The sequence below is a fragment of the Platichthys flesus genome, chromosome 21 (assembly GCF_949316205.1).
Source record: "Platichthys flesus chromosome 21, fPlaFle2.1, whole genome shotgun sequence".
Classification (NCBI taxonomy): Eukaryota; Metazoa; Chordata; class Actinopteri; order Pleuronectiformes; family Pleuronectidae; genus Platichthys; species Platichthys flesus.
Genome location: NC_084965.1, coordinates 12,065,750 through 12,090,981, shown reverse-complemented (window position 1 = coordinate 12,090,981; position 25,232 = coordinate 12,065,750). Strand labels below are relative to the sequence as shown.

The following is a 25,232-nucleotide window of genomic DNA, read 5'->3' as shown; positions in this document are numbered from 1 at the left end:
CCATAATGCCAGTATCAGTTACGTCCGTTGTGTCAGAGGGTTAAAACTGCAGAATCTAGTGTATGACAAATTTGAATACATAAAACGGGAGTCAGGATGTTGGCCTCTGATTGGTGTGACTTGTAAAATGTGTTGCACCTGTACCCTTAAGTCAGAACAAGAATAAACCCATAAAATATAAAGACTTGATTTCCCACATATGCTAACATTTGAAAGTATTAATACAAAAAAAAATAGAGCACTCTTGCTGTGGAAAAATCAAAAGGCTTTTATTAGTATGACTAATGCATTGGCATGAAAAAAAAAAAGTAATACGCCTTTTGCTGCACACTGGCCTTCATCAGGCTGTCAGAGTGCCTCTCTTAATTAATGTTTTTGTTTTTACATTTTTTTTTAATATAAAAATGTATCACCCCCACACCAAAGATAACCTTTTGTTTACACACAAGGCAACCAGGAATTATCCTTTATTGGCTCTCAACATTTAAAAAATGTTTAAAATTCAAGGAAACTTTATTTTGTCTTAATGTTGTATTATACACAAACGGAAAGACCACAACAACTGTATCCCTTTTAATACTTTAGTGTCAGGAGACATAGGACATGACATAACACGACATTTCAATTCTATTGGACTGAGTTGCACTTTATTTATTTGTTTATTTATGTATTTGTTTGTTTTGGTCACTGTATCATATTTATTTATATCAAAGTGGTATTTTGTTGTTGCTCCTGGCCGCCAGAGGGCGCTGCGAACTGTACAGGCGATGCCAAACTGTCACAAACCCTAAAGCGCGCGGAACTCAAATCGCTTCCACAGTAGAAGAAGAAGAAGAAAAGAGAAAGACGAAGAAGAAGAATTTGAGCCGCAGACATAAACATGGAGCCTTTAGCGAACAAAAAAAGTGCGACAGACGCGAGTGAACTCGACCAAAGCGTCAGTTTCCAGGAAGTTTCCTCTGTGGCTACGGGCTGGATGGTGGACTTCATGTTCCGAGGCCTGTGTCGACATTTTAAAGAAGCTGAGTTCGAGGAATTCAACGAGACGCTGTCGGTTTTCGAGGGTAAGTTAACACTGTTGTTAGCTGTTAACTTAACAGTTATCAAATCATTAGCTAGTTCATCAACCACCGACACAGTTGACTTTATACTAACTAAAGAGACGTCGTATAAGATAAAACATAACTAACGGTTTACAACTTGAAACCGGAAATGTACAATCAAGATGTAAACACCGCGGTTTAAGTCAAGATTCAGAACGTATAACGTCACACTGGTCATACAAAAACAGTCATGTGGTAAAGCCAGATCCTCCATTAAAAAGCTATGTAGTTCATGAATAGAATTATACCGTAATAAAACGATAATGATACATTTAGGCTTCCGATTACACAGCTCAGTATCAACAGGTGCATGTGAGTCCCAGTTGTCGATTTTGATGCTAGTTGTCTTTTGTCTTTTTAGCCATTTCCAAGAGTCCGGCTCTCAAAGAAGACGAGTACAGTGAGAAGATACTGATATGTGCCTTCCTCGCCCGAATCATGCACGGAAAACAGCTGGGTAAGTTCCTGAAGTGTGAACGTTAATGAGCTCTGTTCATTTCTGCAGAGAGATGCTTGTGTTAGTGGAGGTTAGGGAGGACAGACTTAAACCGATCAGCCTCAACGTTAAAATTGGTAAATGGTTTTATCTGTCAACTGTGTTAAGAGAGGGTTTCCTCTGCGTCTCAATCATTTTAATGTTCATTGTACAACATTAAAAACCAGTTAATGGTTTTGCTGCTGTGGCTGGTTGCTGTATAGCAGCAAGGGGCTCCCTGTGGAAGCTTCTCCCTGAGCTTGTTCATCTGTTGAAGCTGATCCCAGCTCAGATTATACAATGTGTAGCTGTTACACTCTCTGGAGTCATTGTTCTGATAACAACTGTAGTATCAGACAGGTGATTTAAAGTAAAAGAGTGAGAAAATAAATGTTTAGCTTCTATACGCATAAATATAAATGTTTCCGCTCTCAGTCTGTTTTTACTGTGTAACACACTGTTTGTCTCCAGACGTCCTCTTTGAGGAGGACAGGGGTGTGATGCCTCTGATGTCCGCCGCCAAAATATGGGCAAAGCTGGAAGAGACTGTGGCAGATGAAGCTGTGTTTAAAAACATAACCATTCTTTTGGTTGTCCAGGTAATCTTGATGTCAGATTTTCTTTTTTCTTTTGTAGTCATAAAATAAAAATCTTGTTTTGAATATCCTGTTAAGTATAAAATGATTTTAATGTATCTCTGGTGAAAGCTATAGTCTGTAGGTAATAATGAAACAATATCAACAGTTAGCAGTGATGTTACGTAGATGCATGGTTTTTATATACATATGTGTTTTCCATGTGTCTAGTCTGTGGCTGTTTGTCTGGAGAAAGGCGAAAGATCTTCTGCCTCCTCAGTTCTGAAGTGGTTTGAGAATGACGATGGGCTCCCACAGGTCTGTGTCCTTTAGGGTATTTAAAAAAACACTGTGCTGTTTGATTTTGAATACTTAATAATCAATACTGTTTCGACAGAACTTGGGAGTCAAGCTGAAAACCATCGTGACACAGACAGAAACTTACCACCCATTACTAATGAGCTTCAGCTTTAACCACCTGCTGGAGGCAGTCCAGTCTTACCTGGAGGTTTACCTGGAGAAGAATCCTTCTGACGACCTTCTTAAGGTAAAGGATCCAGTGTGTTATGGGTCAAGGTCCCTCTTTCCACGTTCAGCTTAGTTCATAAATAAATGTAGACAAGCTTTACAATGGGTGTCTGTCCACACCACAAGTTTCAGGTCAATGGGTCATACAACAGTAGACTGGGCTGTGGGGACTTCACAGAGTGTTTTGTGATCTCTAATGTGCTATTTGAATCTTGAAAAGTCGTAAAAAGCACTACATTTGAATTGTTTTAAACAGCCGTAGAGGGGTTTTTCCAGAATTGTTTTTCCTTTACACTGTTCTTGGAATTGTTTTTCCCCTGGACAGTAACATCAGTTAGAACCTCCACTCGAAGGGAAGACGTTTGATTGTTTAATACAACCATTCAATTTCTAATGGATTGTGAGAAAATAGGCTCCTGGGTATAGATAAGTAAAAGGCCTCCCATCTCTTCTATATGGTAGCCCGACTAAAAGACTAAATATCAACAGACATTGCATTTTGGTCATTTTATTTTATTTTGTGTCTCCTGTGGTCTTTTTGTTTATCTCCAAGTTAAGTTTATCTCCGTCTTGGGTACTTAAACAATCACTTAACATCAAGGCTCTGGCCGAGGGGTCTCCTGATCCCCCAGACTCTTGGACCTGTTCCCTGTTGGCCTGTATGTTTTATTCTGACCAGTATAACTGTGTCAAACTAATTAAATCCCATTCTCAAAGTATTAAAAGGGTCTTAAAACCCTAACCCTAATTTTGATTTGGTGAACACTGCCAAATTAATTTGTATATATATTTAAAGACTTCAAAAGTATTTTTGACCTCATTTTTGAGGTTCAATGGATTTCCAAAGCAAAGCAGAAGTTCTACAGTGTTATGTGGGAAACAATAGTATGTGCAGCTGGCCCTGCAGGACTAATCCCAGTGTAAAATTAAGGATCAAGCTTATTCTGTTTGAAAAACAGGGAAAGAAATTAACTGTGCAAGAAAAAGTTTGGTTTGAGAGCAAGACTTTAACCAAGAGGCTTAGTCTCCTCTTTGCTCACAAATGAAAATAATATGTTGCCTGTGTGGTGGGGTTTGTTTTCAGCTTAACCTCGCCCCAACATGTTATAAATTCATCTTAACAAGAAACAAATTCTTGAGGTTTTTGCTGCTCAGCTGTTTTGAGGTGACGACTTAACTATCAAATACAGAAGGTGTCGGGTGATTTGCTCTAGCTAACAGCGAGGATTTCTGAATACATTTCAGCAGCCAGTACATTTTCTTGATCTTGTATTTGGGAGCTAATCGGCCAAGCTGTTTTTCTTCTGAATAATGGCGTCCCGGCCAACTGTAGGTTTTGATTTGACTTATCAGTCACAGCTAATGGACAATTTGTCATCAAATTAGTTGGAAGGGCAAACTGCTCAGTTCAGCAGAGGCCTCCTCAGGGTCCAGCCCACTTACTTATTCATGAAAGTTCCAGGAGTGATTTACATAGAGGCTGCTGACCAAGGTTAAACATAGAAGTGTATTATAATGACTGACCTCATTAGTTTCAATTTCACGTTACAGCAACACCTCAACCTGAAAGTTAATTGTTTTGGCAAAATAATGAAAAAGTAACATCATTGTTATAAAATGCATGTTTGTCTTTGTTTTTGTGTTTAACTCTCGAATCCATCAGGAAGTCACCAAGAGAGTCCTGTCATCACAGAGTGTCGAGGGTTTAAAGGACAAGGTGACGCATGTGAGCTCTCACTCTGAAACAGTCGATGAATCAATGGAGGACGATCTAAAGTAGGAAATAACTTGTTTTAGACCACACGTGTTTATTGATATGATCCACTACTGTTCTTTTTTCAACATTATATATATATACATTTATGTCTTAACAGGACGAAGGACAGCACTGTGTGTTTGAGGTCAGTACAAACAAGTGTTTAAATTTGTCGTTACTTACTTGCTTCAATTATTTGCTTAGAATAACTGTTAAAGTTAATAAAAACTTTTTCTTACTCGCCGATCTTCAGCAGTGTCAGAGACATTTCTCGTCCTGGAATCTGAACCTCTTTAATTTTTGGCTTTGACGTCTCTGTTAGGGGGAAGGGAGGAATGTCATGACCACAGAACAAAGGGTATTAACAAAAACACTTTTCACACTTGCATTTCAACAGAACAAAACGGAAACTACTCTCAACTAAGATCACTGAGGTATGGAAACCTGAATCGGGGAGGAAGCCTTGTCTCTCCATCAGAAGAATCCCTGAGAGTGGTAAGTTCAACTTTTCCTCTGACTTCTATTTTCTATAAATGTAGAAATACTTTCATAGATTATCCTGAGAATGAACAAAAGCTAATGTTAAACCCCCCTCTGTCAGAGTTGCCTCAGTTGTCTCAGATGTCTGAGAAGTCGATGGACAGCACAGACATCCAGAAGAAAAGAAAAGCGCCTCAGGTAGGTTGAGTCTCATTTAATACCAGTTCATATTATCTATCAAGTCTTTCCAGGCATCACTCAAGGGCCGTCTTTCATTTTGGGCAAATTCCTTTGTTTAGAAATGGACGCCTCAGCTGGACAAATACCTCAAGGATGGCGTCAAACGTCACGGCCCCGGGAAGTGGTCTCGCATTTTAATGGCTTACGACTTTAAAGGACGCACAGGAGTGATGCTCAAAGACCGGTGGAGAGTTCTAGTGAAGGCAGACGAAGTGTGAGCCCACACTTCTGTCTTTAACTTGTAAATATATTCATTGACCTATCTGGTCTACTTCCCCTAATAACTGAAAATGTTCCTTTTGTGTTATTGGCTTGTAATACTTTGCTATTTGTACTAAAAAAGAAACCACCAGAGGGCAGTCAACACAGAAAAGTGACTACTTGCATTGCTTTCTATGACAATTCATGCTTGGACATCAAATTTGTAAATGTTTTACTCTGAATTGTAGCTTTTTCTCTTTAAGCATTTCTTATAGACTTAATGACATTTGTTAAATTAATTTTCTGTTTGTTTTATTTACTCATGTCACGAGACCATGAGCTGTGGTGTCTTTTCTATTTTTAATAAATGTATGATAGTCACAAATGTAAAATATTTTTTTAATTTTACAAATCAAAGTTAAATATCTTTGAAAGAAAATTGTTACAAAAACAAAATAGTAGCTGGTTACAATAAAAATGTACAAAAAAACAACAGAGAGGTTTTTAATGCGTGTTGGAAACGGTGCGTCTTTACACAGTATGCTACATTAAACAGAACAATGGAAATGTGCATGGTGATTTGAAAATGCTTTTATATCATGTGGGTTATGTGAAGTATATTAACATACTTCTAGTTGCCCTGCGCCACCATCACATGCATAAAGTCTCTTAGTACAAGAAGCCTGCAGCGTCACCACCTCAGATCTGAGCGATATCTCAGTTCCACTGATGAGGGATCAGATCTGAGCTCTGCTTCCTGCTCTCTGGTTTGGATCAGATGAAGACGAAGCTGTGCTGCGGTGGACAGTGACACTGGTGGCTTCTCTGCACCCTTTTCCATGTCCCGCGGCACTGAGGGTTCCCCACCGCCTGCCAGCGGAGCGAAGCTTCTCTGCAACACAAGATGTTGCCACATCAATTTCGCATCTGGGTTCTACTAAACACTGTAGGCCTCAGGGGTACAGTAAGGTAAACTGTAGGTGGAGGGAAGTTATTCTGCCCAGATTGGTCTGGTTTAGGTGGCTCATTCGTCATAGTTTCAAAATATCTTCAAACATAAAGTCCCTCTCCGGTATTTTTTTATATCTTGTGTCTCCCTTGTGCCTTTTATTTGTGCAAAAAAAGCAATCACTGCCGTAAACAAGTGTCAATCTGAAAAATAATTAAGTAGACAGACAGGATTTGTGATGTCATAAATCTAAGAAACCATCCTGTCAGACTGGGGGAGGGGCTCAGTAGCTTTAAGGCTTTATACTAGAGGGCAGCTAAGGCTCTATCCTAAATTGACTGAGAAGGAACAACATGAGTCTGAATCCAACTGGCTTTCAGTTTTTTTGTGGGGTTAGGTAGAAATGAATTGTAGGTAATGTTACATTTAAGCCACTTGCAGGCCATGAGGGCATATTGTTGAGAGAAGGTGCATGTAAAAGAATCATAACTTCATACTTGTCTGACTCCTGACCGTCTCCTTGGCAGCTGCCGCTATTGTTTCGCATGGCGGGAGGTTCACATGCCACACACACTCTGAAGCCCTCCGTTATGTAGCGCATCCAGTGTGTGTGTGGCCGGTTCTCCACGGTGCAGTGGGGCGTCCGCGACTCCAGTGTGAATTCCACACAGAACCTGAGGGGAGGCAGGGGCGGAGTCAGAGTCGCACACACTCAAACCAGGACTGAAGATGACAAGTCACCCAGCTTGTGATAACAATTTGCTTTAGGATGAAATAAAAAGAAAAATACACAAAAACCCTCTGCTCGGCTCACAATGCCTCACCTCACAACACCCAGACCTATTGTGTGTGTTTCTTTCATGCGACCGTCCTCATTAAAGTCTTCATTTCAAAGGATTGTGGGAAGTCTCTGCTCCGTTATATTTAACAGTGTGTGGACAGACACACAGGTGAGCAAACAGCGACCGGTGGCTGATGCTCTTGGATTAAAAACCGTTGGGCTGTTATCTTTTTTTCTTCTCCCCTAAATGGATTGGGTTACACAGCACGAAGCTCAAACTAGATGAACCCCTCAGCAGCGCGGGTGAACTTTTCAACTCTTGAATTGAAAGATACCTGAGGTCAGGTGTGGGAGCATGATGGTGTGAAACCTACCCAGGGTCCAGGGGGTTTCCATAGCTGTCATGCTTAGGCCTTCCTTTGCCAAACTCCATGCTGGTTATGAATGCAGGACCTGACAAGAGGAATTCAGAGTCTGTTAAAACCATACAAACTAGAATGGCACAAGGAAAACAGGTCACCCCCCCCCCCCCCACCATCTCTCACAAAATGTAATTGAATTCATCAAGTTGTTTTTGTGTGATCCTGCTGACAAACAAATACACAAATCCAATCGATGTTGTAAGATTCTGTTGCGAAAGTGTCATGAGGAATTCTTTCCCAGGAAGGGGGGGTTGTGTTGTGATGGAGTTATTGATCAGTTTAATTGATCAGTACTTTTCCCAAGGCAGCAGCACAACCACTACACCAACCAGCTCACTGATTTCAATTAATAGAGAATAAAAAGACCATTAAATACATAACACAACTTCTCCCCCAAAAAGTAGACAGTTCAGTTTATTTGATAAATTGGAAACAGGTCAAATCAACGTAGGTCAATTTAACATTCTCTGAAGTTATGGGGTCGTGTGTGTTCTTGTACTTACTTATTTTCTACCATTTTAAGCATAGACCATACAGAGTGAGGACCTTTTGACCGGCCCTTTCTCAATGGGCTGTTTGAGGGTCGGTTTTTGGGTCAGAGCTGGGTTAGGCATTTAGTTTGTAGGGTCAAGGTTTGGGTAAGGGGCTCAGGAATGTATTATATCAATGAGTCTCCTCACGAAGACAGAAGTACAAATGTGTGTGTGTGTGTCTACAATACCTGAGTTGGGTCCACACTGGTTGCCCTGGTGATCCCTGTACTCCCTGCAGCCGGCCCGTTGCTCCAGACTGGGACAGGCCTCTCCACTGTTACTGGGCCGCTGCTCTACCTGGCGGACGCGGACTCGCACCGACGGCAGGCAGGGCTTGGCACAGCCGCTCCAAAAGCTCCAGTCGCTCACGGCGCAGTCCTGAGCTGGATGTTAACACCCACAGTCGTTATTATTACAGGATATCCTCTGCAGCAGCAGCAAACAATCAAACTGCACTACAGGTCAGAGAAGTTGGACCTGAACTCACTCCTTCAATCTCCCGACAATGGTATAAAAGCACGAGTATTATTCTCATGTGAAACTGGAAGTGAGCTAAGCTTCCAGAACAAAACCTCACATTAATGGAGCATTGAAGCGTTCAGCAGAGTTACTTTCCTGCTCTGCTACAAGAGCTTTGAGATAAAGCCATCCGATCACCACGATGAAGCTTTGATGTATTAAGCATGAAGAACTTTTGGTGACTACCGGCCTTTAACGCGTATTACCTCCGCCCGGCTTGTTGGACTGGAACTGTAATTTGCCGCGACTGATTGACAGAATCACATTCCTCACATATTTGGACTAATTCGGTTATGTGGGCCAGTCCACTGAAACGAGGTTGGACACAAAGCTGCCCGGGAAGTTCGGTGCTCGCCCGTCATTGTTTTTATGATGTTCCGGCCATTTGTGTTAGAAGGCGGTGGACCGACGGGAAACCACACATCCGAGTTTGACAGGACTGTGAGGACGAATATGCACAAGGAATTTCACATGCATGGGAAAAAATGTTGGCACGTACACACCCTGATAAGCAGCCCGGTAACAACAAGGTGCTGGAAATAATCTTACGTCTCCATCTTTCAAGCGAGAATCATAAAATCTAAGGCGTGCGGAAGGAAAAGTAAACAATTCCTCCAAGCGGGCCCTCCGCTCATCCCTCACCTGGACACTCGGTGAAGTAGTCGAAGCAGCAGTCCCTGGTCCTGACGCAGCCCTCGTCACAGTAGCACTCCCCATACACGCGGTCCATCCTCCAGTCGGTGGTGGAACAGCTCAAGTCTCTGCCCCGGCAGCATTTGCCCGAACAACCGCCGGACACCAAGTGGTTCTTGGCCAGTGTCGAAACCAGCAGCAACAAACAGGCCAACTCCTCAGAGGATCCCATCATCATGAGAGAGGGGGGTCAAGCCAGAGGTCAATCCCTGGAGTGATACACCGGCCTCCTGGTTTCCCTCTCGGTCTTCTCCTCTTCTGGATTGTGTGTATTCCAGCCGCCGTCCTTCTCTCACCCTGTCGCCCTCATGACCGTGAGAGGGAGAGTTTGGAAATACCAGCCCAGCCCAACTCGGCCGAGACTGTGCCGTGCCACAGCAACCCTTGTGACCTGGAATTCCTGTGTCCAGCCTCCGTCTCCCTCCAGAAGCAGAGCGGCCTACAGAGCAGAGCCCCCCATCCCAGCTCTGATCATCAGACTGTCTCTCATGTTGTGTGTGAGTGTGTATGCGTGTGTGCTCCCTCTCTCTCTTCCTCCCCGTTCCCATCTGAGCACCTCCCTCCAGTCGATCACACACACGGGAAGAGACAATGAGGGCGAGGGAGGGGTGAGCCGCTCAGTGTTTTCCCCCCTGTTCTCTGTCTCTCTCTCTCTCTCTCTCTCTCTATTCCTCACCTGTCTCCCTCTTGTTTACCTTTTCTCTCACTTTTCCTCTCTCCGTGCAGAGTTACCGTGACCCCGGTGTGAGGTTTGCCCACCACAAACCTCCAGTCCCAAAAGAAAGGGAGGAATGTGAGCGGTTGGCAGGTCTCCAGTGGATTGTGCCAGGGGGGCCCGCTGAGCATTGTAGAGCCCCCCCCACCCCCCTCTGGTTCTCACCTCGTTCAGATTACTGTAATGTAGCAGAAATCACTTCAGACATGATTTACTCTACTTTACTTTGGACGTTCACGGTTTCCTTTTTTTTATATAGATTTTTTCGATTATCTGATATTTACTTTGTTTAAAGGCATGGTTTAAACCTTTTTAGGAATAAGCTTATTCACCGTCTTGCAGAATGTTGGATGACAATATTGATTGTGTGCTGATTGGTCAGGGGAGAACCGATAGACTTTTGGTATGGATCTGGATCAGGATGAGGATCCTGGAAACTTTTTTTTCACTTTCTTTAACACCGCAAGATCTTTCAAGGTTTTCCCTTGATTGATTGCGTGAAATTTATAGCAGCTTAATTGAACTTACTGTTGGGCCCTATCAGAGTGCTATTCTAGTTAATTATGGAGCTTGTCGTCAGATAACAGGGAGACTTCGAATGGTTCTGCTGATGATATCTTACGATGTCAACCAGCCAGCATCAATAAAGATAACGATAATTAACAATTTGTTAATTCATTTTATCTACACAAAAACACAGGTTGTTAGATTGCAACCTCACCGTGATAACAAGCCTCTAGGAAACGACTGCACCCGCCCAGGAAACCGCCTGTGAATAGTGTTGTTTGCAGACCATGGTGTGGCCCTAATTTAAAACTGTTGACACACAGAGTGGGTGAACTGCAGATGACACATTCATTTTATTCATTGTTATTCACCAGGGGCCTGTTTGTGACGTCCCATTCAGGCAGGTTGTTTAATCTCATTTGGATTCGGCTCCTTGCTGACAGTCGATTGGTTAACAGGTCTATTTGAGTTTCTGCCACGAGGGAAATTAAGACATGTTGAAAGGAGAAGGCAGTTATCTGAAGGTTTCTAGTATCTAGTGACCTAACCATGTTTTTGCCCATTAAAAAAAAGAAAAAGAAAAAAGTCTTCAATGTCACTACAATGCATCGCTTTCCAGTTAATGATAAATAGATATGCATGTGAATTATAGGCTAAATTAGACATGTAGATTTGCAGCGCGTCGGCCAAACGCATCTTTCACTGGAGCCTGAATGTCTGAGGATGTTGTGAACTCCAAAGAGGGTCGGCGTTTATTTGAGCGGTTCCTCCTCCGTCTCATGGGAAACAAATGAGGCCTCCGCAGGGAGCGTCAGCGCGGCATGAGACCTCCCCGAGCCCGCTGCTACAGGAGCAACAGCTATTTGTAATAATCAGGATACTTTGCCTCCGCCGTCTCGAAAAACAAGCTCGCCCCGAGCAGAGGGGGGTCTCCCCGGGTCCTTTGATTCTTCTTCTCGCTATGGAGCAGGTCGGTCAAGCGACAGTAATAGTCTTCATCTTCACCATAATCAGCAGCAGCAGCAGCAGCATCAGTGAGGAGCATGTGGCTGCATCAGTGTTTCATAAAGATGGAGGACGTTGAACCCTAATTGACCCTGTGAGTGGATGCATAAGTATATTTGGTAAATTTCCTTTACAAATATTCTCTTTCATTAGATCCTGGTTTCTATTCTACACGTTCATTAATTCCCTGTAAACATGTCAACAACAAAATGTAGAAAAATTCACCAATCTCGCAATGTAGGTGACAGTGAAAAAACATCCTGGATCCAGACCAAAACCTAAGAGGTTCTCCCTGAGGTCATGCCCCACCCCTTCACAAAATTTCATGGAAATCGGTTTGAGCGTTTTTTGCGTAATCGTGCATATAAACGAACAGACAAACGAGAGCACAACCTCCCTGGTGCAGCTAAATGTGATTCATTTTGAAATGGTTGTGTGTTTTTTTCTGCTGCTGCATCATCACCTCAGCTATCATCAGTCATTTCAAGAAGATGTCTGATCTCATTTTGTGTGAGTCTTGTCTCGTTGCACCTTATTTTGTGTAAAACAAAGGGGGATGCCCCCGAGATGTCAGTCAGGCCGACACACACATTTAGTGGATCCTCAGCGGCGGTTTGATCCGTCCACTGAGGCGGGACCTGGGAGCCGCATCAGTTTGCTGTGGCCTCAGCACGTTGGAAGTGCACATCAAAGCGTGTGTGTTTTACCTCTGACAGGCCCCCGAACCTGGACCTCCTGCTCTTACTGTGCACTTGTCAAAGACGATCAGGCTTCCCGCTCAAACCCGCCCTGCCCCCCCCCCCCCCCCCCCCCCCCCCCCTCCTGCTCATGTACACTAAGAAAAGGGGATTAAGCCCCATGTTCATGTGTGGCAACACATTGTTTATGATCTTCAAACTGGGTCCCAGGCTGCAGTGTCAGACCCTGAACTCACACTGCTCAGGTTAGCTGATATATAAAGACACACAAAGACACACTAATCAGATTTAGTTTTGAGTGAGAGGGTGCGTTCCTCCACTTGTGGCTTTGGGCGTCATGGCGACGGCAGGCGGGGGGAGGGGGTGGGGGGGCTCTCGCCTATATGGGGAATGCAAACGGTGGCTGTCCCCATGGTGACGCCCGACCTGGGTTGCTATGGTTTCAAAACACGTGTTGACAAATGCTGGAATGAACCATTTGATTTCGCCACGTGCCGTGAAAGGTCCCCTGATGGCGTCACCTCCGACCAGGACAACACCCGCTCAGTTTCATCCACACACTGAACAACATCTCGCACAACCTGAACACACAATAAGCCTCCATATAGTTTGACAGTATGTATTGACGAAGCAAATATGTTGCACACACTTCATTTCACTGAATTTCTCATTTACTGTAATTTCTTACATTTAAGAGACTTTTCTTTAACTTTCATAATAAACTAAAAAAATGTAATGCTGAATGAGGCATGAGCTAAAAAAAATAATGAAACATGACCTTAGGAATTATTAACCTTAACCAAATATTTGATTAGTTCGTCCGGCTAATTAGGGCGAGTTTGTTTCCTGCAGATGAGGAAACTCAGTTTCTGTCTCATGAATAGAAGCCTTTGTCCATTTAAATTTATAGCTCAGCTGTCTCCGACTTCAACCCTCCACTGCTATATCTGAACATTTGGGAGGAGGTGTGTGTGTGTGAGTGTGTGTGTTCTGGGGAATGTTAATACAATTATACGTCTATGTGTGCATTTATCCATTTGACGGCATTTGATAGTCTCTGAGTCTTTCATCTTGTTTTTAAATGAATGACGAGGACAGCGAGCTGCATGAGTCATTATTTAAAGAGAAGGTGGATGTTTAAGTTGGCTTCCGTCAGGTCCCATTCTCAAGGTGGAGGTTGATGAGGCGGATCAGGTGAATCCAGATGAATTTCCTTAAAGAAGACAGATAACTACACGTAAGTGGCAGCGTCTCATCTGCACCATAGGACTTAACAGCCTCACCTCTTCATGAGCGTCTATGATGACGAGTCACCTTGTACATCCCACTAATGACGCTCCATTCATTACAGGCCATTACTGAGTGATAGTTTATGCATGATAGCTTCTCCAGGACTGAAGGCGGCCTGGCAGCAGCCCTGCAGGTCGGCCGGCCTCAGAGCTGTGCCAAAGTAATGACAACAAAGACATTTATATTGATAGAAGTTTTTCCTCCGCCCGATACCTGACATCATCGCTGATAATTGTCCCCTCATCGGTCACCTGTCCTGGCATGTAGTTCCATATGTATGTAAATCAATGAGGATATTAGAGGCAGCAGCAGGCGGATGAAGGAGGACGTGTGGGAGGGGGGGGGGGGGGGGGGGGGCTGACCTCGGTCTCCGACAGAGATGAAACTTCAGGTAATGATAATGACTACAGGGGAGATGCTGCATCTATCACTGGGGCTTTCATAAATTCTGTTGTGACATGTCAGCAAGTAGTGGAAAGGTTAGGCCTCTAGACCTTGTGTGTGTGTGTGTGTGTGTGTGTGTGTGTGTGTGTGTGTGTGTGTGTGTGTGTGTGTGTGTGTGTGCGTCCGTGCGTGCGTGCGTGCGTGCGTGTTACCAAGTGTACAAATAAAATGCAAAGCTATGCATTAAGGACTGAATCTGAGAATCATATTGCAGAATTTATCAGGAATGCTTTGGCTTGTGTATTTGTATGAGGAAATGTCACATCCCACTCTTAAGAGGAATTAACAGGCATTTTTTAGGTTAAAGGAATAAAGATCAGAAAATACAGAATACCATCTAAAAATGTGTATGCAAACACTCTTACGTGGTAAAAAAAAGATTTTCTCATCTGGAAATTCTAGAAAGAAAGCAAAAGCAAATAAGCTAGAGATTTTTGCAGCGCAGTAACTGTTGCAGTAGATCAGTTTTGGGCTCGTCTATGTATCTATGATGGCAGATACAAAGATTTGACCTCTGAGTGCACCACTTGAATACACAGAGATTACCATTGAGTTCATGTTGACTCATGCAGCCTGTATACTTGTGAAGCATTTGTTTTGATCACTGTGTAACTATCTTTTAGGATCTTTTAACCTTTTTAGACCCTGAACTGGTTTCACAACAGAGGAGGAAGAATCAGTCGGAGAGTTATGGCCTTGATAAACAAAGAATTTTTATTGGATTTTATATTTCTCTGCAAACAGAGAATATGATTCTTTAGACATGTAGAGAGATATCACTTAACTGATCAAGATTGTACTGCAGCCAGTTTAGCAATGCTACGTCAATCAGTGTCAAAGGGTGGCTGGAATTCTTGAGAAATACACTTTTTCTCTTTATTGCTAGGAGTTGAAAGAGAAGATTGATGCCACTCCCATTCTTGTCGAATACACAATGGCTAAAGATGCAGCACATTAGCACAACTTAGCACAAAGACGTAACACATAGGGAGACAGCTGGCCTACTAGCTATTTGCCTAGTATATTAGGTAATCATCTACAATCTCCAGTAGTATCATGCTCACTAAAAGTAGCCAATACTTCAACATAATAATTCAAGGTTAAGCAATGTAATTTAGTGACAAGCAGTACCATGATTGGGAGGTGTGCAGAAGGATCCTTTGCAAATAACTTTCATCCTCCTCCTGTGGTGTACCCCAAGGCTCCATCCTAGGTCCTTTTTTATTTCCATATCCCTCATCACTTCTTTGGTAATCACGCAAGATTCAAGATTTTATCATTGTTTTTAAATGTTCTGTATGGTTTGTCAGCAACCAACATCTCCAATGTCCTCTGTCAACTTAGTCAACACATTTTTACACTTGAAAAAATGTCTGTTATATTTATTTTATCCTTTTCTTTTCTGTGAGTACCATGGTCATTTGCTGGTGTCTTTTTAGTGTACTCAGTCACTTATTGGGACTTAGCTTCTGGCGCAGTTTACAGCTAGCACATCGAAATAGTGAATTTTTGAAGGTAATCGAATACTGATCTTTATCCTTGGGCCCAAAACTCTCTCTTACCCTCATACCGACCCAAATATATTTAGGGCAGTTTTGATTTGAGGTGTTGGCAAAGAAATAATTTGGCAGACAGGCTACATTCTTCGATCCCTGCTGATGGAGTCAACTGGCACAATATCAAGTCAGGTGAAACAGTAACACAACCAGGCTATTCTTCTCTATAGCAGTGTTTCAGGAAATATTTCTAATCTTTATTGAAAAGACAACATTTATAATACTACGTCCTGGATTGAGGTCGCAAAATAACTAAAGAAAAGTGCACCTGAAGCTGTTTGTACTTAAAAGTTATCATAAATCAATTTAGTATTTTTGCCTCAACATCTCTAAAACCTGTAGAAACTGGCTGAATAGAACCAGTGCTGTCCTCTTGGTCTGGTTCTGTCCTGGTTCACAGTTGCGTCAACTTGCAGTGAAACGATAAACCCCTTGTTGGCAGACCCCAGCACGGCTCTTATTAAAGACCTCATTGTTGACTGTTTGTTCCAGGTCATTTTGTTTCAGTCCACTTGAAAAGGACGCTAGAATCCCTGCAAGAGACCAGGCCTCCATCTGAGCGTGAACGCAGCCCCTTCACCGGGCATGAATACGTGGGACGGCTCCGGGTTTTTCTAGGTCACTGTGCGTCCCTGAAATGCACACCTTACGATCCGCACAGAGGGACGGAGGGAGACAAACACTGTCTGCACTCTTCTACTTAATACGAGGACTACACTCATTTAAATCAAAACACAGTCGACACCTGAGTTTCAAAGTGTCAACTCTGGCCAAAAAGCTCAATCCTCTATGTGAATCCTGATCCCAGTTGTCAGTCTTTGTTGACTCTCCTCCCTTGAATATTCTTATCTGTCTCCTCTTTGTTTAATCAAATAGAGATGTCACAAAAATAATGAAATAAAAAAAACTTTATCTCTCACTTGAAAGCGTTTCACTTCATCAAAAAAGCCTCAATCTGTCACGTTGAGGCCCGCCTGCCATCGTTCTTAATGATCTCAGACTGCAGGATGCTGTCATCCTTCAAATGAAACTGATGTGAACCATCCAGGACGTGTTCTGTGTTCCCAAGCCGTTCTGATTGGTACTGGGTAAAGCTGAAAATGACTGTAGAGGAGAGATAACACACGGTGGAGATAAGAGGAACAGCTGAAACAAACATTCATTTTGGAAATATGTCACTTTCTGCATTTCATATTTGCATACAACATGCTGAGTGAAATCTTAAAAGACTTAGTATTAAAATGATGGATTAAGAAGGTGAAAGTTGATAAGAGGGTTGAGAGGAGACTTTGTTTATGTGACCCAGACGTGCTGTCAGAGACGTGTCCTCACCGTGTCTTGGTGTGTCCACTGTATCAGACCCAAAGCCTCAGGCGGCGTCTGCAATATCTTCAAATAACAGCGGCTAATGACGTCCTCATTTCTGTCTAAACAAAACGACAACTGCTCTGACTGGTGTCTTTGTCGAACACAATGGACAAGACTCCTCACAGGCGCTAGTTGCCCTCTATACAGCCACGAAACAATGCATTATTTGGGAAAGTACCACATTCTGGGATCTGGGGGCACAGTTTTGTGTCTGTCTCGTAGATTATGGAATTCAGATTATGTTTCGTTTGGCACTTTGGGGACTGGGGCGGTCGATCTGTGGCGTATGAAGCTCCCTTTATTAGCCTGTGTCCAGTAGGAAGAAAAAGAATGGGTCACAGAAGAGATCAAGTGATTGAGATATGAAAAATAAATGTTTAATTGCAGGAAGACGTATTACAAGGCACAATAATAGTTTTGCTAAACTATCTAATATATACAAAGATGTCCAACTCGCTGAACAACTTGTAACTGGTATATAACGGCAATCATCAAAACACTGTTGTAATGAGATCCCAGCCGGACAGCATCTGCAACCTACTGATGATACAGCGAGAAATATGCCAGTATTACGTAACAGCCATTACAAGCCATTAAAGAGCTAAAATAAAATTGTGGATGTTGAGTGGTAAACTACAGAGTACTGTGAGTCATAACGGGAAAGGGATTTATTATTTATTGTCGGGCAAATGCTGCAGTTTGCCTCAGTAAATACTACGTGTGGTCACTAGAACAGAGAAGCTGCAGTCAGGAATCCCAAAACGTGAAAAGCAGCCATGAAAGGCAGGAAACTAAAATCACTGAGGATAAACAAGCCGTCAGAACGAGCCACTGAAATGAACACGGTTCCCTCAACGTTTTATTTTGTTCCGATGTTGTTGGCACAGACTCAATGGTTTTAATCCTTGACCGGTGCGACTGGGACAAAGGTGATTGTCAGGATGGAGGTTTTCTCAGTTTCCTCATTTTCTTGAGCTTTTCTTGTCTCGCCGACTCGGCCTCCAGAGAGGACAGCTCAGATATCCTCTGGATAAAAGAGCGAGAGGCGCCGACCACCGGGTCTGGAAAGGACTGGCCTGTGTGGTGAGGACGAGAAAGGGAGAAGAAACAGTCAGAGAGAAAAGCAGATGTTAGGATGAGAACTGAATGAAAATACTACACTTTGGAAATAACACACTGTATAGAGGGACATTTCCCACAATTATGGTTTACAGCCCTGTTTGAAAAAATCTATGTTTCATTTCAATGTTTAACACCCCGCCTCTGACTGTCCTGCTTCTCTATTTCTACATCTCCTCAATCTGTAGTGGTATCGATTAAATATATATCAATGAGCTGTAAAGTCTTGAATACTTTGTTCGGCTTCATCACAGTGTGCTTAACAAACCAAAGTGTGACTGGTCCATTTAATGAAATTGAATAAAGCTAGAAAGGAAAATGGCAGCACCTAGAAAAAGCCCTGAAAAGAAACTGGAGCAAACTGTTGAAATAAGAACCCTGACTCCACTTGGCAACAGGGAACACTCCCTTTCTCCGTGTGACCCCTTGTCCACCTCAGTTATATACCGCGGCCGACAAGGTACCCTGCACTGACAACAGAGAGGCCCGGGATCTGTGCTTCTTTGTTTGACGAAGGAAAATCCATTAAAATGACATGTTTGCTGCCACTAAATCAATATCACAAACACCTGTACAGGTTGAAGGTTACACTTCCTTATTCACTCGCAACACAGGCCGCGAGTTCAGAGCTGACGTGTTAAGACCACGACAAATACCTGAGTAAGAAAAAACCATGTACTTAAAACAGTGGCCCCACCGTCCAAGTTCTGGAATAACTCACTTGTGTGATTGTCTCTAACAGTCAATATGTTGTTGTAGGATGGATAGTTCACCTTAGGCCTGCAGGACAAGAGGACAAAGGAAGAAGCATAGCTTTGAGAACTAAATGAGAGAACTATTGATTGGCATGGAGTGATATAGGTTTAAAGGTGGGATATACCTGCTGAGTTTACAGTTTTCAACTGAGAAGGGGTTTCTGCCATTGAGGAATAAAGTGGAGGGAAGGAGGATGGCTGGACTCGGGTTCAGCTCGTATCTTTCAGGGTAGCTGGAAAGAAGAGTGAGGATAATTTATGGGCGTGTGAAACTTTGCCATTAGTCTAATTTTATCATTTCTGCCAAAGGAGGTTATGTTTCGTCAGCCTGTCTCTTAGCAGGATTATGCAAAAACTGCTGGATTTATTACCGGGAAACCTAATGGAAGGATCCATTGATTTGGGCGTGGTGGATTCCAAACATAGTGAGATAGGATATTTTATCCACATTCTCCTTGTTTTCTCAGATAATAATTAATGGAATTGGATGAAAGGTTCAGACGTATTGAGGTGACTGATATTTATAAGTTTATGCAATTCGGTGCAGATCCAAATTAAAACGTGAATCTAGTAGATTTTTTCAAGGGGTTCCTCATGGGGACTGTTGGGCCAAATCTAGTTTAAATTGAGGTTTAAAAAAGACACAAATTTCATGTGAAAAGACAAGAAGTATGTTTTCCCACCATTGCTTTCATAGATTTAAGTATCATGTGACAGTGAAGGCAAATTTCCATCATTATCAAAGCTTAGGTTTCCTCAAAATGGAACATTCCCACAAATGGATGACTAATAGTGATACATAATTGTGATATTATAGCGATGATCATGCACTCAATAATACCACAATGTTGAACATTAAAAGCTTGAAATCTTCTTTGTGACAAATAAATGATGCGAGTCCAAATATTAATTGCATCTGGCAGCCGTTTCCTTTCCTTCCCATTCTTGTTAATTGTCATCAATGAAACAGTGGCTCAGTATAATTGGTTTAATCTGTGCAGCTGTCTCCAGAAACATGCTTTGAAGTGGTACAGCGACAACTCCAGGACTGAGTGACGTGAATGTGCTGGTTACCCCAGAGTGAAGGGCGGCCCGGCGTGGCTGTGGGAAAGCTCCTTGGAGAGGCTGAGGGGGTGCAGGGCGCCCGGTCTGTGGTAGTCTCTCAGCAGGGGAGGGATCACGGATCTGGTTCTCTCGAACCTGGCACCTGAAGTTACTTCAGATTTAACAATTCAGAACCATAATGGACAATTATCTTTTGTTTTAAGATTTATGAATTCAAACAATTTAGAAACGTATTTTGATTTGACAAGTACTGTTGATTCTGAATGAAAATTAATATCTGAAAGGTGATGTCACTGCAATGGGACATGCGTATTATGTGTATGGTTACAGCTCCACCTAGCGGCTGACAGGTAACAAGACACAGACACGCACACGCCTTAAATTCAATGTTTATCCCATAAAGAGGGATGTTTAAATATGAAAAAGAATAATTATTTATAATATAACAGGGAAAAGGAAAACTCCTAATCTGCAATTCTTACATTTGTTATCAAAGAGAAGGTGTCTCCCACAGACGTCCTCTGGATCTTTATTCTCAGACTCTTTGGTCATGTTAGGCGACCTGCGCGTACATTTAAAAGTAAAACCGTTAGTCACACAAGCACAGATTAAAACAGCTTGAATACCACAAAGAAATAAGTATGCAGTGAGTAGGCTTATATTAGTATGAGATATTTTATAAAGAGAAATACCATAAACATATATGGACAGAGTGGTTCTCCTAGATTATTGTGGTCTGTCTATTGCATTTCTATCTGAGCAGGACTACACCAGAGTCACAGTATTAGTATGTGTACATACACATGGTAAATCAGGCTGATTCTGATCAAGTAACAGAGCTATTATTTAAAGTATCAAACTACTGACACTCAACTACAACCAAATACATTTCTTGTACAGCCTGCTGATTAGAGCGACCCCTACTGGTATAACACGGTATCAAGGCACTATAAAATTACACATGCATGAAGATAGAAAGATCAATAAATGAAGTCATACGGGGGGATGTATTATAGGATGGATGAACTGGAGTTGTATCTCCTATAAGATGTAGATTTGTTGTCTTGTGTTTTACTCGTGCATACAAATCCACCGTCACCTCCAATGAGCAGGTTTACTGATGATACCTTTTTATCATCAGGTTTATAAAGTATTATAATAAACATCTTACCCTCCGAACATGAGACCCCCGATGAAGGACTCCTCATCTACGCACTCTACAACACACATGAAGAGTGGTCCTCACTCACATGTTAGCTAGCTGCAGGAAGTGTAGCTCACACATGTAGCATGTTTACTCACTGCTCAGCGGCTGTGTGACAGGAAGTGTCCGCCTCATGTGGAGCTTCTGTCTGAAGGTGGCTCGTCCTCCCCCCGCTCCCATCCCGAGGCTCCGGTAGGCGAGGTGTCCGGCCGAGGTGTCAGGGCCGCAGCTGTTCGAGCCCCGTAGGGCGGCTAGAGCCTCGGTGGTGGGTAGAGAGGAGTTCACCTGGAACGTCATCATGCTGGGAGCCGCCATAGAGACATTATAATTCCGTTATTGGGCGGAAGTGGAGGATAACGCGGTCATTAAACCGGAGGAGTCTGATCATCACTGGTGCGGCTGCGACACCAGGTTACCATGGTGACAGGGCTCATTACATTACCAGTGTACATGGAAACGTTACTGAAGATGGAGACTGGCCCACATGTTTAATTCAACTGGTTACTGGTGCACGGTTTCTACCATGTCACTCAGTTAATGTGTTCCAACATTAACTTTTTGTAGAAATTCTTTCCAAAACAGTACACTTTTGGTTATTCAAAGACTGGTCTCATTTAGTTCATATTGAGAACTCTTGCCCAAAAAACACTCAAAGTCCATGACTAAATCTCCAAAACATTTTAATAAGCAATGCTAAACCAATGCTCATTTTATTTGCATGTCGTCACACCCTCGTCATTTCATTATTAAACATGAAAAAACAGGCAAATGCTGTTAAAAAACAAATTTAATTTGATACGGAAAAGATACGAAATAAAAAATATGCTTGATACATGGAATGGAAAACACAGACAAAACTGGATTTTCTCAACGTTTTTATTGTACAATGAGTCCTTTGAAAACCTGAAAGACAAAAAGAACACAATTATAATCTAAACATGAAATAAAGTAGTTTCATTTATATGGAAAACTTCTCTACAGCATTTGTAGGAAGTGAAATGATGCTTAATGGCTTAGGATGTGGTTTCAGACATATTTGGCTTAATTTCAGCAAGGTTTTCACCATAGTCGATAAGATGGGGAAAAAAGATTATGCATCATTAACCACATCTTAAGACATTGCAACACCTACATGTGTTACTTGAACTCACCACATCTTTAGTTCATCCTCCTGATCATTCTGTTGATTTGATCCTCCCTGTTGCCAGCATCTCCTCCCTCAACAAAGTGTGTGGTCTTCTTGTTCATACCACCACGGGGTGACGACAGTTTGAAGGGCCACAGGAAGTTGTTGGCGGGCTTGAAGTTCTTGCCAACTGTGTAAATCTCATGGATGAGGTCCTCGACGCAGATGATGCCATATTTGCCTGATGGGGGAAAAAAAGTGTTAATGTGTAACCAATTTTTTTTCACACAACTAGCCTCTTGATAAGGAAAAAATTGTCAAACGGTATAATAATAGACATTAGGGCTGACTGTCAGTTAAGTGATTGTGTTTTTCACCCAAACTGCAGGGACTCATTTAGCTACTTTCAAATTTAATTATAAAAAAATAAGGGGTAAGGTCAGACTGACATGTGGTTTCAGACAAAACTGGCTTAGTTTACAGAATTTTTCTCAGCAGAGTCGTTAAGACGGGGAAAAAAGTGTGCATCATTAACCACATGTAGCTGAGCCCTAGTCTATTGTACACGTTAGTGTGTGCAAGTCCCTTGATTTGCAGCAGTTCACCCTGTGTACACTTTGAGCATGATGGCTTAGTCTTTGATAAGCATTGATGGGTTGACAAGTCAAATACCAACCCTTCTCCATACTATGAAATCTACACTTATATAACATATCATGATTAGGTTCTCAAATGTTTAACAATTTCATACCGAGAGCCTTCTCCACCAGAGCGTTGTCTGTGAGGGCGATGCGCTGTTTCCTCATCCTGCCATGACCACGTTTGTAGATGAGCTCACGCACAGACTTCAGGTTGGGGTATCTGGGGGTGAAAGGGGAACAAAAATACTTTGTAAATTAAGTGCTTAAAATTGTTCAGTTTCTTGAATTGAACTAATTTCAAAGTGTAACTGAAAAGCTACATGACATTTTATGAAAATATAATCAGTGAGATAAGTATCAACTTAAATCTTTCAATGGTCGTTTGAGAGGATGGCTAAAAACCAAATCAATTTCGTGCCATCACAGTCAGATTGGATGAATGAGCTTTGAAAGACGAAGATTACAAATAAACATTTGCTTCTCATGATTGTGGCTTTGCTCCATTAGACAATAGATGACCTGAATATTTTACCAAATGTGACGTAAATACTGCACATTATTAAGTATCTATTAAAGTCATGGAATGTGATTTCAGACTAAATTGGCTTATTTTCAGTCGAAATTCACCAGGGTCGATAAGATGGGGAAAAAAGTTGTTGAGCATCATTAACCACATTCCAGACAATCTGTGCTTTTATCAATCTCCCTTGTGTTATATCCTTATTCTAGTGTGATCACTCAAAACAGATCAGATTTGACCAAAGTAAAAACATGTGGTCATATGTATCTAAGAGACAATGTCTTACCCCCAAGCAATGTATGGCTCGGCGATCCTCAGCATGTTGATTGAGGCCTTGTTCAGCTTGACGAACACACCGTTGAAGATCTGGCGAAGACGGAGCAGCTGCAGAACCTTGCGGACCTTAGGGCTGACACCATTGATACTGGAAAAACACATGAAGTGTGATTAGCATGATTCCAGTTCAGAGTTAAAAAGTTTGGTCAAATTACAGCATTACGTGTGGTTTCAGACAAAACTGGCTTAGTTTACAGAATGTTTCTCACCATAGTCGATAAGACGGGGAAAAAAGTGTGCATCATGAACCACATGAGGCTGAAGCACAACATTTACATGGATTGCTATGTTTAACTACATTGAGTTGCTGAATATATGTTCTGGAGACTAAAATTTCCAAATATGTCCTGACTGATACACATACAGGTTAAGAGTTGTATACAGTTTTTAAGTTGCCAACAATAAATGCTGCCAACTTGAAAAACTAGGGCAATAGGAGCTCAGGAACTATAACTATAACTTTGCTGAAGATTTAATAGACAAGGAAACCGGTCTAAATGTGGACAGCTTTTAAGTGCCATGTGATCAACAACCTGAAGTTTGATATTTGAATCACAATCAGTTTTGACGAGTAATCCATGTAAATGTTGCCAACAGCGTTGTGCTAAGCAGGGACAGTTGTGTTCCCAACCACTGAACTCACCCTCTGATCCTCATGACGAAGGCCAGTTTGGGCTCAGCTGGGACATAGTAGTTTCCCACTTTGCGAGCAGTACGGCCCAGACGAACCTCACGCCTGAACATCGACCTGTACTCCTTGTGGTACTTCTCAGCCCGCTTGTAGATCAGCTTCCTGGTCACCTTGCGGGCCTGTGGACACACGTACCCATCTTCAGTGAGACCGGGACTGATGGATGAGTTGCTGATTAAACGCATACAAGTGAAACACAAAGTCTTAGAAGAGATAAAGTCTCACATCTTCGGACCTACTTTTTTCTCAGCCAGCATCTTCTTGACACGCATGGCCTTCATGGTGGCGAAGGCCTTTCGCCTCTTGACAAGGCTCTCCGGGACGGCCGGCACTTTTTTTCTGTAGAAGACAAGGAAAACGTCATGACACTGCCTTAAGCACACATTATAACGTAAACTCACGTTATTTAATTAATAACGATACACCATTTCTTCCGAATGTAGCTGCTAGCATGTTAGCTCGTGAGTAGCCGGCTTGCATGCAGGCTTGGTTTAACAACTCCGACCATTAGCTGACAAGAATTAACATAATTACAAACACATATTACACATTTAACTGTAAGCGCCTACCTTGGTTCTCATCATTAGCATTGAAACTAGCCTCTTCTAATTAGCACAGCGGCTACACCGACAGCCATGTTGTACTCTGACTATCCGGGTTCACACGAAATCGCAATAATATCAGTAAAAATCCCACAATTCTTAACAATACCACCCTGAGCATGATGTCGGGAAACTAAACTAATCATCCTGGATGTGAAATGGACAAAGATGGATATTCTATCAGCGGATGTGATTAGATTTCTGTTCAGGAGCAAACACTCACTCTGCGTCCGCCATTGCGTCCACCGAGAAAGAGGAATTTCCATATGCGCATGTCCGCGATATAGGATTGAGGACCCCGGGGCGGGGCTGTCCATCCAGATGCCTGCTTCAAC

At 42.4% G+C, this 25,232-nt stretch overlaps 4 protein-coding genes and 4 non-coding genes across 9 annotated transcripts; 1 reads left to right on the top strand and 7 right to left on the bottom strand.

Annotated features, from left to right (window-relative positions):
• The first annotated feature begins 837 nt into the window (after window positions 1–837).
• Window positions 838–5,853, top strand: terf1 (telomeric repeat binding factor (NIMA-interacting) 1). Its single transcript, XM_062379731.1, has 10 exons — window positions 838–1,064; window positions 1,465–1,560; window positions 2,050–2,177; window positions 2,385–2,471; window positions 2,551–2,700; window positions 4,345–4,457; window positions 4,556–4,582; window positions 4,835–4,932; window positions 5,039–5,115; window positions 5,217–5,853. Exons 1-10 carry the CDS (start codon window positions 881–883, stop codon window positions 5,373–5,375), a joined length of 1,119 nt encoding a protein of 372 aa, XP_062235715.1. The 5' UTR covers window positions 838–880; the 3' UTR covers window positions 5,376–5,853.
• Window positions 5,744–9,785, bottom strand: LOC133932857 (somatomedin-B and thrombospondin type-1 domain-containing protein). The gene is made up of 5 exons (XM_062379733.1): window positions 9,205–9,785; window positions 8,232–8,426; window positions 7,463–7,541; window positions 6,805–6,981; window positions 5,744–6,250 (listed from the first exon to the last, which is right to left on the bottom strand). The coding sequence occupies exons 1-5, from the start codon at window positions 9,431–9,433 to the stop codon at window positions 6,133–6,135; spliced, it is 798 nt and encodes a 265-aa protein (XP_062235717.1). The 5' UTR covers window positions 9,434–9,785; the 3' UTR covers window positions 5,744–6,132.
• A 7,370-nt stretch (window positions 9,786–17,155) lies between these two features.
• si:ch211-171b20.3 (uncharacterized) lies at window positions 17,156–21,336 on the bottom strand. Of its 2 annotated transcripts, none has more exons than XM_062379071.1 (7): window positions 21,080–21,336; window positions 20,949–20,994; window positions 20,260–20,339; window positions 19,787–19,919; window positions 18,838–18,945; window positions 18,679–18,737; window positions 17,156–17,914 (listed from the first exon to the last, which is right to left on the bottom strand). In XM_062379071.1, exons 1-7 carry the CDS (start codon window positions 21,294–21,296, stop codon window positions 17,775–17,777), a joined length of 783 nt encoding a protein of 260 aa, XP_062235055.1. In that variant the 5' UTR covers window positions 21,297–21,336; the 3' UTR covers window positions 17,156–17,774. The 2 variants fall into 2 exon arrangements, with proteins under 2 accessions (XP_062235055.1, XP_062235054.1); XM_062379070.1 differs by having other exon boundaries at window positions 17,157–17,914; window positions 19,787–19,928.
• A 503-nt stretch (window positions 21,337–21,839) lies between these two features.
• Window positions 21,840–25,186, bottom strand: rpl7 (ribosomal protein L7). Its single transcript, XM_062379361.1, has 7 exons — window positions 25,121–25,186; window positions 24,535–24,634; window positions 24,248–24,414; window positions 23,555–23,692; window positions 22,859–22,968; window positions 22,133–22,348; window positions 21,840–21,884 (listed from the first exon to the last, which is right to left on the bottom strand). Exons 1-6 carry the CDS (start codon window positions 25,132–25,134, stop codon window positions 22,140–22,142), a joined length of 738 nt encoding a protein of 245 aa, XP_062235345.1. The 5' UTR covers window positions 25,135–25,186; the 3' UTR covers window positions 21,840–21,884; window positions 22,133–22,139.
• On the bottom strand, window positions 21,999–22,092 carry LOC133933147 (small nucleolar SNORD12/SNORD106). The gene has a single exon (XR_009912030.1). It is a non-coding gene; the product is annotated as a small nucleolar SNORD12/SNORD106 (small nucleolar RNA).
• LOC133933148 (small nucleolar SNORD12/SNORD106) lies at window positions 22,556–22,648 on the bottom strand. The gene has a single exon (XR_009912031.1). It is a non-coding gene; the product is annotated as a small nucleolar SNORD12/SNORD106 (small nucleolar RNA).
• On the bottom strand, window positions 23,331–23,425 carry LOC133933149 (small nucleolar SNORD12/SNORD106). The gene has a single exon (XR_009912033.1). It is a non-coding gene; the product is annotated as a small nucleolar SNORD12/SNORD106 (small nucleolar RNA).
• On the bottom strand, window positions 23,767–23,859 carry LOC133933150 (small nucleolar SNORD12/SNORD106). The gene has a single exon (XR_009912034.1). It is a non-coding gene; the product is annotated as a small nucleolar SNORD12/SNORD106 (small nucleolar RNA).
• Window positions 25,187–25,232: the final 46 nt, after the last annotated feature.